The 14,123-nt window shown below is 40.8% G+C and overlaps 1 protein-coding gene across 3 annotated transcripts in view; it reads right to left on the bottom strand.

Moving 5' to 3' along the window:
* IQGAP2 (IQ motif containing GTPase activating protein 2) overlaps positions 1-14,123 on the bottom strand; it is a 174,620-nt gene that overhangs the window by 84,484 nt on the left and 76,013 nt on the right. For all 3 annotated transcript variants that reach the window (XM_063127952.1, XM_063127949.1, XM_063127951.1), the window contains exon 3: positions 1,112-1,268. In XM_063127952.1, the coding sequence (XP_062984022.1) occupies positions 1,112-1,268 (157 nt within the window). The remainder of the gene's footprint in view (positions 1-1,111; positions 1,269-14,123) is intronic.

Genomic DNA, 14,123 nt, shown 5'->3' with positions numbered 1-14,123 from the left:
AGTGAACATTATGCAGACATCCACATGCATAATCAACACCTTTTATATCTTTGGCAAATGAAATAAGTGATTAAACACAAAAAGCACCATTTTAACAAAGGAGTTTAGTTTTTGTGTTTCATAAAGGAAACATGTGTAGGGCTTTCTAAAGAAGAGGTGATAAGCAGCATAATTTCCCCATGGTCCGTGTTCCAACATAAGATCCCCCACATACAAGGCTATGGAATGGCTTCCAGACAAGAGTGTGCTATTTTTAGACACAACTTGAGCCTAAACACCTTCCCCGCCCCCTGAAAATTAAGGACTGGTAACTTTCCCTCGCAAATGCAAGGCAACCTGCAAAATCTTATCATATACACAGGGAACAGAGTTCAATATGTATTGCAAAACATCAGATTCCATTGAGGATGAATATGCTAAAAAGATACAATGGGCCGTAGCTAGACCTAAGGTTTATCCTAGGATCATTCCGGGTTTGTCCCTGCCTGAGCACTGGATGCCCTGTGTGGCACTCAGATGAACAGGTTTGACCCCAGGACAATCCTGGGATAAACCTTAGGTCTAGCTATGGCCAATAAACTAAAATCTATCACCTTTCAGCAGGGTCACACTGAGTTTATTTATTTATTTATTTATTTATTGCACTCCCATAGCCGGGGCTCTCTGGGCGGTTTACAGAAATTCTAAAATTAAGATAAAAACGAGTATACAAAATTTAAAATTCTAAAACACAGAACATACACACATAAAGCATTAAAAACCGTTAAAAAACTAAACATGTGGGTAATTAAGATGTGCCGCCATATGCCTGGGCAAAGAGGAAAGTCTTAAACTGGCGCCGGAAAGATAGCAGCGTTGGTAAAGAGTTGCTAAAGTGAAGTACTAGGCGGGTGAAGCAGCAACTGCACCTTGCTGCTTCTCTGCTTAGTACTGCCTGCTACTCCTTGGCAACCTTACATGGAGGGATCCACTGGGGACAGAGGGCACCATGGCAATGACACTCTCAAATTTGGTGCCGAGCCTGATCATATTGATTATGGTAAAATTATGAAGTACCAATTACAGACATAGCAACTATTGAACTACTCTTGATTGTAAGTACCTACTTTACCTTATAGCGTATCTGTTCCACATCATAGATCTTCTTATCAGAGACCAACTTCGGTGCAAAAAACTTTGCTAACTTGGCAAGGTAAACACCATTCCTTAATCCTTCTTCCAGTTCAGTAGTAGGTGGTAACTCTTCATCTAGACAGACCTCCATCCACCTACAAATAAATAATATAAATAGTCCCCTTTAACCACAGTAGCTTTAATATGGTACAATGCTTTATATTCAATTTACAATTCAACTTACTGGTCCATAATGCTAAATCATAGCTTAGCGCTTGCCCCACCCCACACCCCACCCCAACTTCTTCTCTTCCACGGCCACAAGAAGGCTGGATGTTTTTGATTCTCTTTTAAGCTAACCAGAATTTCACATTACATGTGAACTGAAGAACTCTGGTTAGTTTAAACTATGGTTTGTTCAAACTAGCCAGGATCAAACAAGCCAGGTTTATTATTCTGGCTTGTTCATTAGCCATAGATTAAACTAACCAGAGCTTTCTCAAGTTGGACCAAATGAAGAACTCTATTCCGTTTAAGCACAGAAGTGGATGCTTTCAATCTCCTCCTCATGGCTGCACCAGAGGAAGAGCGGAGAAGGAGCAGAGTGCAAGCTCATTCTCATACCACTAACTATGGTTTAGCATTATATGCAGAATATTCCACTGTGAACTGCTTCACATTAATTTATTTATTTTATTTTATTTTATTATTTATTGCATTTGTATACCGCCCCATAGCTAAAGCTCTCTGGGCGGTTTACAAAAGTTAAAACCAGTAAACATTAAAAACAAATATACAAAATTTAAAAACCAAAGAAGCATAAAAACAACAGTATCCTTGTGAAAACAGCTATTTCACATGAAATAACAAACCATGGATTAATTTTTTGTGGGCTGTTACATGCAAACCCAGAACTATGGGTTAACTATGGGTTGTTAACCACAAACAACCCACAAAGAGAACCCATAGTTTGTTGTTGGGTTAGGAACTGTGGGTTGTTTAAATCATAGATTATCTGTTGACCATGCACCACAGCAGACTTGTGGAGAACAGTTGAACCTGCAGGAAAGACAGCTGGTGCTTAGGCTCACAAACACAGGATCTTTGATTCAAAGGTTACAAGGAGGAATGAGCAATGCAAAATGGGGCTGCAAAGATTCCTGCGGAAATGGAAAGGGTAAGAAGAGGGATATTGTAGTTGGGGTAAAGGTCTGTGGAGGCACACAAGGAGAAAATGGTACATGCTATGGGGAAGAGAAAGGAGAGGTTCTAGGAGACTAGTCAATCACCATCACCATATTTATTGTACAAGCTAAAGACCATGATAAAAGGAATATCACATCAAAAATAAAAATGATTCGGAAATAAATAAATAGATAAATAAATAAATAAATAGGGGGATGTATATACAAGTACAGTGTGGACCTCAGGCCCCAGGTTCCTCCAACATCCCAACATAGTTTGATCTGTTTTTCTTTGCTGACAGTGCAAACATTGATATCCTAGTTGCTACATCCAGGTCTGACAGCAGATACCAGACTGTTTCTTCCTGAAGCAATTTCATAAGATCCTAGGATAAATGCTATGAATTTAACTTTAATGCCACCAAAGAGGGGACATTTTAAAAGTTAATATACCCAATCGTCAATCTGATGTGGGCATTTCAGACACACCTGCCATCTCCTATAGCGTCATTCCCCCATAGGTGAAGAGAAGTGTTGCTCACTGTGAATCACAGAGAGAAAAGGCAGAGGAGGGTGGTTTAACAAAAAACACTGAGAAAATTTTAACAAAGTGGTTACTCAACAAGTATCATAAACCAAATGTTTAGCCAAGAGGCAGCTACTTTGGGGTGACATTTATTATATTTAAATCTTTTATTACCTTTCTTCAGCTATACTTAATTTCTTACTGGACAAAGAGAAATGTTTCTCATGTCAGTATCTCATGAAATAAATTCTATTAGATAAATGATACTCATGGACTTATTACATGACATATGAAAATTGTTGCTCCAAGGTACATACAATCCAGAAAGCTATTTACAAAGCAACAAAGCAATAAATCTTCATATTGGACAATTTCCACTAGAAGCTGCACTACACAAGATGTTAGGATGTATCAACACCTACAAATATAAAAGTCTGTTATGCTAGCAAAAGCTATTGCACTAAAATTATTTCTTGCCAATTCAGCCTACTATGTTTATATCTAATGAATGGAATATATTCCAGAGTGTATAAGTCATAATATTTGATTAACTTGGAAAAAATACATGAGACAATATGACAGTTTGTCTTCTCCCAAATAACCAGAAGATGAACAAGCAGGGATTAAATATGTCTTGACACATGTTAAAATTCATTCTTTCTCTGGAACAATTTTACTTTTTAAAACGCAGCTGTACAGAAGGCAGATGGAAGAGGATGTTTGAGACACTTCAGACTTGATCATAGCCATTCACATACAACTGCAGTCTGCTTTTGGAATGAAATACACTACACATACCAGCAACAAAGCTCTTCATCTATGCTGTTACCATAACTTGGTAGGATGTATTATGGAGGCTGCCTACCATCATTGCCATAATTATTCAAAACCTGCATCTTTTAATTACACGAACAATTTAAATCTCCTAATCTGACTTGTAACCTTCTGCCACAACTAGAGTTACCACCTGGCACGTTAGAAAAGGTCTGAGTGAGGGTTGGGGAGAATTCAATGCATGCATATAAATTTAAGAAGGGACAGGATACGGTTACGGGGATCTCTCTCTCAGGGAAATGGCTGCCTCAGAAACATCAGTGCTACTTTTAAATGTGGACAGCAAGCAATACAAAATAGACCAATGTGTTCAGTTCATGCATACTGCATGGCTCATAAGTTATTTAATGCTGCTAGCTCCTTTCACAGCTTTCCCCAACCTTGTGCCCTCCTGATGTTTTAAACTTCAACTCCCATCAGCCCCAGCCAGCATGGCCAATGGTCAGAAATTTTGGGAGTTCTACTTCAAAACATCTGAAGGGAAACCCAGCACACAGATGTATCCAAATAGGATTGGATGGAAGTCCATTATTGCACACCTCTGCGTGCATATGCATGCACACAGACAGATGAGCATGAACAACTGGGCATCATTTTTCAGTTCTAATAAGAATAGGTATTATCCATCACTACTGACACCATATTAAGAAGACTAACCTCTTAGCCATCAAGCTCTTTCACTCCAATAGCATTAAAAAGGGATGATAAATAGATACATTAGGAAAGGACTGGACAACATTAGTAAAATGTGGATCCAGCATCCAGACACAATAAAAACACAGCAGGAAGGGCCGTGGTGACCTCACTTCCAAGGGAAAAGTTGGAGTAAGTCCCCAACTTTTCTAATGCACAGGTCAGGGAAAAGCCTCATGGTACCTGTGAATCAGCAGTTGTATCATATAACTGATGCAGCACCGATTCACAGCCACCACAGGGCAAAGAAGATGTACAAGACACCCCCTTGTTTGCAGTGTCTTTAAGCACAAAATTCTTCACTCGTTTTGTTAAGGTATTTGGAAGGAGCATTTTCAACTAGAGTTAAGTGCAGTCTTTACACCAAAGCTCTCATCATCTTATAGGTAAATTCAGGGCTCCAATGTATCAGTGTTTTCAGGGACTTTTCAGCTGACAGTATTGCTCATTTCTTTAGATAAATTCAACATACATGTATGGAAATACATTCTCGCCTAACACCTGCTTCTATACTTCGCTTTTAATTCCAAATCAAGCCACAAGTGCTAACATCTCTGAAAGTACTAGATCTTCTTTACAATACCTAAGGTAACATGTGCACACACACAGACGGCAGAATCCTAAACGGATCCATTTTCTCTATTTGCTTGTAACAGCATTAAAGCTAATCCTTTTACAGAAGCAGGTTCAGATGACAAGTGTTGTATTCCTGTACTTCAGATGACCTCTTTCAAGTGGCTGCTGCTTGATATATCTATACTTGAATCCTGGAATTCCTAACTAACTTTATCTTCTTGTACACCCCCACAATATACCTTAAATAAATTACAAAAATACATTTGTTTGGATGAAACTGACAACCCTAGTTTCTGCTTGAAAACAAACAAACAACTGTTCTAGCAATATTTTTGTAGATTGACACTTATACTTGTTTTACAAAATTGATGTATGAGCCACCCTTCAGCATAACCTCACATGGCAGTGTACAATTAAAAATTATACAATAATTTAATAACGTTTGACTAGATCTCTGGCAAATAGAAACATTTGTTCCTTTAAACATTCTCATCTGTCCCATGCCATCATGAGAACTATAGGAAAACATTGGCACATGGTGAACCATCTTCCGGGATGCAGTAACAGTCCACAATTGGGATTAAAAAGAACAAAAAAATTAAGAGATCGATTGGTCCATTCTGATATAGAACCTCACATACACCATTGGGAGAAACCAGAGGACACTTTTGTTGTGGCGGGTGCACAGTGTGTGCCTTATCTGTACAAACAACGGGTTTCCAACATCCTGTAGACAATCAGAATTTTATGTTATGCCATTTTTCTAATTGCTCTACAAAACGAGTTATTTACATCATTATCTGCCCATGTAATCTGATACATGTTGGCAAAACAACATTGAGTATCCGCGCTTGGATTATTGAACATTGTTCAAAATTAAAGCATCGAGTTTTGGAGACACCTTTGGTGCAACATTTTATTGAACACTCTCACCAATATGAGGACTTTAGATTTTGGGTCATTGATAGAATTTACCCACATACCTTCAACTGGTGCAATTATGGCAATATACTTCTGAGAAGGGAGTCAGAATGGATTTTCCAATACAACTCCTTGTAGCCCAACGGCTTAAATACAAGTTTAGAATACTCACCCTTTTTTGGGTTAATTACCATCTGTTTCTACTTCAAACGATTTACCCTTAAGATAACACATAAATAGCAGCCCTCAGCTCCTATCAATTACAGCTGGTCAAGAATATACCACTTGGGAGCATTTGGCGTGCTTTGGTCGAGAATCAAGGTTTGGGGAGTTTTTTACTCCATCCATTTATGTTATCAGCAATTTTAAGAGTATCATTAACAAATTAAAAGAGAGAGAGAGAGAGAGAGAGAAAGAGAGAGAGAAAATATCTACTACGGATGATGATAAATTTTGTTCAATTTGAGGAAAGAACCCTTTAATTCCTCCCCACGCCAAAAACACCATGATGGTGTCTGAAGAAGCTTAAAGCGAAATGGGTTTATTAAGCCAGCAACCTGTTAAACGAGTTTCTTATTAAGCACCTCACAACTATAAACAACTTTTGTTTAATCAAGTAAAACAAGTTTCTTATCAAGTGTCTCGCAACTATAAACAATTTTTATTTAACTGTGAACAACTTTATGTTTCATTGTTTATCAAGCATCCGCAATTATAAACTTCTTTTGTATGGTTGGAGCACTAAATATCACGTGTCTGATATTGTTAACAATCTTCTGTTATATTATATATATTGTGGTACTATTATATAAAACGTTTCTTTAAATTATTTACCCCATTTCTGTTTATTATTCAGTATTGCAGTTTGTATGCTGGTTAGCACCACTTTATGTAGTGTACGATTAACACACCACAATACAACAACATTCAACAATAAAATAAAACAGAAACAGCAGCATCCATTCAATAAGCCTAAACCATAAGCTAAGGTTATACCATAAAACAATTAAAATCAGCTAGTCAACCAGCTGGAATGCCTGGGCAAATAAAGTCTACACTTGCTGCTGACTAGGTGCCAAGCAGTCATCTCTGGAGAGGGAATTTCACACATGAGGCACTAGGACTGAGGGCATGTCTACACCATACCTTATCCCAGTGATCGTCCCGGGATCATCCCTGTGTGTCCACATGATGCACAGGGGATCCCGGACGCAAGGAGGGATGACCTCTTCATTTCCCCAGGATAACTGGGATGGCTTTTAGCCTGATTTTTCCTGCAGTCTTGGGATCATCCCGAGACCGTGGAAGGTGTGGGCGGCCATCCCAGTTTTGTCCCGGCTCCTCATGAGTAAACATGAGGAGGCAGGAACCAGGGACGGGGCATGGAGCTCTTCAGGCGCTCCATGCCCATTGGGGGTGGGGTGGGGAGCGGATTTTTTTTTAAAAAAACACACCTTACATTTGCATTGGAGCGCATGTGCAATCATTGTCTGTTAAAAAAAATGGCTGGCATGACATCTTTCGTTCCTCCCAGGATGTCATGCGCGCATCTGTCCAAAGGGGAAGGTCTCGTGAGTACAATATTGCAAGATCCTCCCCTCTCCCTCCCAGAATGCTGGGAGGTGTAGACATGTCCTGAGAAGTTCTTCTCCCTAGTAATTCCCAGCTTTGAGGAAGAAGGCCTCTAATGGTCAGAAGGTTCAAGCAGCTTTATTGTGGTTTAAGATAATCTTCAGGTAACCAGCCCCCGAGCTGTTTAGGCCTTTATAGGTAATGACCAGCCTTTTGACTTGAGACTGGCAACCGCTACAGCTATTTAAGAACTGGTGAGCAATACTCTCTTTAGTAGGTCCAGCCAGTAAGCTAGCAGCTATGATAGACACAGATACATAAGCTGCAGCAATATCAAAAGTTTAACAATACGATTTCTTGGCATGTGCAGTATCATTAGCTATCCCTTTGTATTAGGAAAATCTTTCAGGTTTATGCTATTTATAAATGCATTATGGCTTACAGCAAAATTAATGTCCTCAAGTCTGTACTTGACTATGCCTTGGAGCAGATTTTGGGAGAATAAATTTGTGATTGAATATAGTCCAAAAGCCTTTCCAGACAAGTTTATTGAGCAACAGATGCACACTCTGTTTAACATAAATATTTTGCATGTATCCCTGATTCTCTAAATTTGTTTTCAAAAGACTGGTTTCAACATTCTCCAAAATGTGAGTAATTTTTAGGAAATATCAGCAAACTGGTGAAAATGTACATTTCTTACATTTTTGGTCCTTATGCAAATTAAAGGCAATTACGTTTGTAGCCAAGATAAACTATCAGTTTCTTTTGTTCCCCTTGTCTTCTTTCTTTGGTGTGTGTTAAAATGTTTGTGTTTTAAAAATAAAGAACTATCTTGGGAAATCTGAAATATCAATGCCTGAACTCTGATTTACATCCCTATTGCGCTCTAAAGAGTGCATCCAGACGCGTTGCGCACATGTCCATCCTCTTAGTCCTTGCAGACAGAGGACAATCCTGTGAGCAGAGCACCTGTAGACAGAAGCACAATGCAATAGTAGTAGCTCCTAAACTCCACTGACAAAATTAATAACAACTACTACTACTACTCAATCTAGATGAAGTGTACCATTCCTTCTTCCTGGATTGCTACTCAATATGAACTGAATGTTACCTGTCTTTGCTGCGATAGAAATGTTATTGAGATATGCAGCCTTTTACCATATTTTAGTCAACAAGCGTACACTTCCTATTGAGCTATACATTAGGGCTAGTTCAGACATTGAGTTCTGTACTATCTATGGGAGCAATCTTGTCACATCGATACACACTGTACATATAAATGTGAAGTGTGAGCCAGGTGGTCATGGTTATTGCTTAGGGGAAGGGGAGAAATGAGTGACATTTTCCAGCCTTTAGAAGTCATTAAGGTTGCTGACAGCCAATAGTTACCATTGTCCAGCTTGCACATGGTCTTTGTAGATACAATATATATATAGCCATTTGTAGACCTATCCTCCATGAATCTACCAGTCTTCCCTAACCTGGTGATCTCCATATTTTAAACTACAACATCAATCATCCCTGACCACTGGCCATGCTGGCCTGGGCTGATGGGAGTGGTAGTCTGAAATATCTGGAGGACCCTAGATTGGAGAAGGATGATAATTTACAGATCAGAGATTAGTTGCCATGACAAGTATAAATGAATTTTTCCACTGTCAGAGACAGCGCCTCTCCACTCATCAGTTGATAGTTGTGAACAAGGGATGTCTATCGCCACTATAATGTACTTGTGAGCTTTTGGTTAACCACTGCTAGCTTGAACTAGGAGAACCTCTGGTTTGATCCAGCTAGGCAATCCTGATATTTTTATGGATTGCATACTTGGGGATGCCCAGAGGAACTTGCCTGAACATGGAACAAATACCTATGTTAGACCTTGCTCTACTTTGGAGCAAGTAAGTACTGACACAGCAATAGTGCTAAAAGACTGGAGGGAAGAAAATATTAATGGCAAATATAAGGTTCAAGGAACAAAAGTGACAATAGAAGAGTCGGAACATCACTTGAACTCAAAAGGCGGATTCGCATAATGATTCCCTCCTATCTCCCCCATGAGGACCATTGGCAACCACTAATAAAGTTGATTGCTTCATTCCCAACCCTCACCTCCAATTCTTCCAGATATGTGCATCCCATGTGAATTCCATAAATCATCAAGATCTACATTGGTACTGGAAAGATGAACTGGGGTCAAAAGTCTGACTAAAACATCAGGCAAAGACGCAGAAATCCAAGACAACAAAAATGGACACTCATCTATGAATGCTTATTTAAGGTGAAACTATACTCCTTGTTTCATCTGAAATGTTTTCCTTGTGACCTAAAGGACCTGACATTTATTTCTGTTAAAGCAGAGGACATATGAAACCAAATAGGCACTTGTCTGATAGCCTGTAGCAGGTACATCTACTCCTGTCCAAAGAGGAAAGATTTTATAAACTGAAAAAGAGCTGCTTCATTTTTGCTTTCAAGTTGACTGTTTTGCTTTCAAGTTGAATGTGGGCAGACTAGTATTTTTTTTAAAAAAAACAGGCCAGAAACTTTATCTCCCCAAACTGTTTCCCGGTGTGACCATTATGTAACAGAATGAAAGACCTGGTACCTGAATGTTCTTCGTTTCCTTCTTCCCTCCCCCTCCCCCTTTTTCCACCCATCATGTCTATTAGATTATAAAAAATTGTTTTAAATTATCAACTGCCTTGACTGTTTGGCAGAAATGCAGCATACAATTTTATTTTTATTTATTAGGCTATTTAAAAGCAGATAAAGACAGAGGCCATATCTACATCAAGCAGGATATAGCATTCTGAAAGTGGTATAAAGTGGTATATAAAGTGGACAACCATCTGTCAGGGATGCTTTAGTGTGGATTCCTGCATTGAGCAGGGGGTTGGACTCGATGGCCTTGTAGGCCCCTTCCAACTCTGCTGTTCTATGATTCTATGATTCTATATGGAGGCAGGATCTACATGCTTTATAGTGGTATTGAAGTGCACTGACAACTGTTGGGACCCATGACAAATACCATAAAGTGCTTTCATGCCACTTTCATAGTGTTATATCCTACTTGGTGTAGATGGGCCCCAACAGTTGTCGGTACACCTGAATACCACTATAAAGCAGTAGTGTTGATCCTGCCAGACAAAACGTTAGGGGACTCAACTGCAAGACTGCATGAAACAATTAATGAAACCAAAGATACTAGTCTGACTCTGTTATGGTACTGGACTGGAGGAAGGCAAAGTTGCTGTCTGTTTATATACACAAATCTATGTAAACAACAACTAAAGAGACTTGCCAAAGCGTTTGTTTATAGACACCAGGGGTGGGCAACTGGCTCAGAAGTAGAAAACCAAAACTAAAACCTAAGGAACTAGAAGGCTGTAGATAACTCATAAGCCATCAACTTGGCTGATACTGTTGGCACCCACATTCTCAGACATGGAATTTCAATATTCTTTAAAAGTTATTTTCAGCGTGTGGAACATAAATACTTTTATCATGATCATTTAATTAGAGGCATGACCCTATTTCACACCCTTGGGTTGTTTGTAGTCTTTTTTCCCAAACTAAGCTCTGCATCCACAAAAACTAAACATACTTTTTTTTCAAAAGGAAAGCTAAGATGTTTAGGTGTTTAACTAAAGCTTTCAAGCTACACAGAAGTATCCTACTGTGGGGGTGAAGGGATCCTGTTTGTGGAGGATCTGACGTATCTCAGGTCCTATAGGAAAAGTAATAGAAGCTCAATTGCCAGCCTTAGATTCACAGGCCTATTCTCCGTTGCCAGTGACAACACATACGCAAAGTAAAAATATTAGATCTGGATCTACGATAGTAATACTGTCAAAACGAAACTCAGTTATGAGGCAGCAGGAAATCTGAACCACTGATATCTATCTAAACCAAAAAAGACAGTTTTCAGTTTTGCAAGAAATTTTAGCAGCTAGCCACAGGAGAATCCAAGATGAGCTAATTATCTCTGGAGCTGTCTAAAGCCTCAAAGTAAATGGTGGTGCTAACATTAAATCCCCAAGAGCTCTTACAATCTACATAAATTGCAATATAATCTATCAGTTATTGCCTCATCTCCTGGAGTGAGTGGGCTGGAGAAAAAATTGTAAGATAAAAATTAGGCAATGTTTGCCCATTTCAATTTTCTGTTAGGAATTCATGCTTGCTGGGTATGGAAATTTCCATTCCAACCCCCTTAAGCATGCAAATGTTCACCTTTCTGAAAAGCTGTTTCCTGCCCCATTTCTTCTATCTTCAGCACTGTTTCTTATTGTTAAGGCCTTTTTCTCCTTCACAGGGGCTGTTCACACAACACGCTAACTGACAATGGGTTGTTTTAACCAATCCACGGTTTTTGAATTGTTCAGGATGGTTACCAAGCCACACTGCATGGTTGACAAGCCACCCTGGCTGCATTCATACAAGTGCCATACCCCGCATCTGGCTTGCCTAGCCACGGAGAGGACCATTGTGATGAGTGGGGTGGGGAAGAGTGGGACACTGTACTTGCTCCCAATGGTGGTGGCAAAGTGGTGCCACAGGCTGGGGGAGGAATCTTTGGGGGTGTAATTGCTCATTGACACCTACCCTCAGCCTTCTTGGAAGTATTTTATACCATATTTTATATGGTATAAAATACCATATAAATATTTTATACCATATTTACATGTTTCATCTCTTTATTTTCACGCATACACTTGCAATGCTATAACCCACTCTGTGGGAAACATGTTGTGTTCAGACAATACGCTAACCCATGGTTCAACAAACAACCCACATGCAACGTCTGAGTGTGGGTTAGCGTGTTGTATGAACAGTGCCAAAAAGTGATTCCATCCAGAAATCGTATATACTGAATTGGATATCGCCAGGCTACTTAGTTTGATTTTGCTATGCTTTTTGCTTTGCTATGAGGGCAAACAAAGCTTATTCAAAGAGAGAGCAATGCTTCCTGAGTAAGCACATATTTTTATACATATTTTTGTATCACTGAGACCTGGGTGGATGAGCTGGACAGAGTAGGTACTCAGTGCACCTGGGTACTCAGTGCAGCACCAGTCCAGATTGGAGGGCCGGGGGGGGGGAGGAGTCCACAAGGATTCCATCTTTCTCACAAGGAAGCCCATCCGTCCTAGTGCCAGTTTTGAGGCCTTGTACCTTGTTCTGGGCCAAAGAGACAGAACAGGTATGCTGCTGGTGTACCGCTCACCCCGCTGCCCAGCAGTCTCCCTGCCCGAGCTGGCGGGGGTGGTGTTGGAGAACCCTAGGACTGTAGTTCTGCGGGACTTCAATACCCATGCCAAGGCTGTCCTGACAGGGCCCGCTCGGGACTTCATGGCTACCATGGGGCTGTCTCAGTACATCATTGGCCCGACACATGTGGCAGGACATACCCTTGATCTGGTTTTTACTGTTGGGCGGACGGGGACGATCTGGTTTTGTTTTGTTTTTTCAACAATCCCGTTGTCATGGACAGATCATTTCCTTGTGAAATTTGGTTTGCCGGTAGCAGATCCTCCCTGCAGGGGTGGGGGACCCATTAAGATGGTCCGCCCCTGGAGACTTATGGAATCTGAAGGATTCCTGAATGCTCTGGGGGATTTTCTGGCTGACAGGGCTGGCGATTCGGTCGAGGCCTTGGTCTCACTATGGAATTGGGAAAAGCCATCGATACAATCGCTCCCAAGCACCCACTCCGGTGCTGTGGAGCTCGTAATTCACCTTGGTTTACACAAGATCTACAGGCAATGAAACAGACTGGACGACAGCTAGAGTGCAGGTGGAGTAGGTCTCGGAGTGAGCACGATCGAAAATCAGCAAAGACTCTTTGTTGTGCCTATTACGCGGCAGTGAGGATGGCAAAAAAATCTTACTATGCCTCCTCAATTTCATCCTCAAAATGCCACCCAGAAGAATTATTCCAGGTCATGAAGAGTCTTCTTGGGAGGAGGCTCGGGTTCTGGGAAACTAGAATTGGAACCCTCAGTAACCTGCTGTGATAAATTTGCTAGTCACTTCGAGGAGAAAGTTGCTCATACTCGCTCAGAACTTGATGCCACAGTTATCGCAGAGTCTGGGGAGGTGTACAGTGCCCCATCTAATCATGTTTTTTGGGATCAGTTTCAGTTGTTGCAGCCTGATGATGTGGACAAGATGCTTGAATCAATCCGTCCTACTACATGTAAGCTTGACCCTTGCCCATCCTGGCTAATTCAATCTAGCAGAGGTGGATTGGCTGGGTGGGTCCAGGGAGTGGTAAATGCCTCCCTCTGTCATGGAGTGGTACCTGCTGCCTTGAAAGAGGCTGTAGTGCGCCCTCTCCTGAAGAGGCCCTCCCTGGACCCAGAGGTATGTGAGAACTGCCGCCCCATTGCTAATATCCCCTTTGGGGGCAAGGTGCTTGAGCGTGTGATGGCTGGGCAACTTCAGATGTTCTTAGAAGAAACGGATTATCTGGACCCAATTCAGTCTGGTTTCAGGCCAGGGCATGGCACTGAAACAGCCTTGGTGGCTCTGACTGACGACCTACTCCGGGTGAAAGACAGGGGGAGTGCTACCCTGTTGATCTTCCTGGATCTCTCGGCGGCTTTTGATACCATTGATCATGGTATCTTACTGGGTCAGCTCTGTGAGATGGGAGTAGGAGGCGCTGTGTTACAGTGGTTCTGCTCCTACTTATGGGA

This window comes from Elgaria multicarinata, chromosome 6, assembly GCF_023053635.1.
Source record: "Elgaria multicarinata webbii isolate HBS135686 ecotype San Diego chromosome 6, rElgMul1.1.pri, whole genome shotgun sequence".
NCBI classification, from domain to species: domain Eukaryota; kingdom Metazoa; phylum Chordata; class Lepidosauria; order Squamata; family Anguidae; genus Elgaria; species Elgaria multicarinata.
The sequence above is the reverse complement of the archived record's forward strand: the minus strand, read 5'-3'. Positions and strand labels throughout refer to the sequence as shown.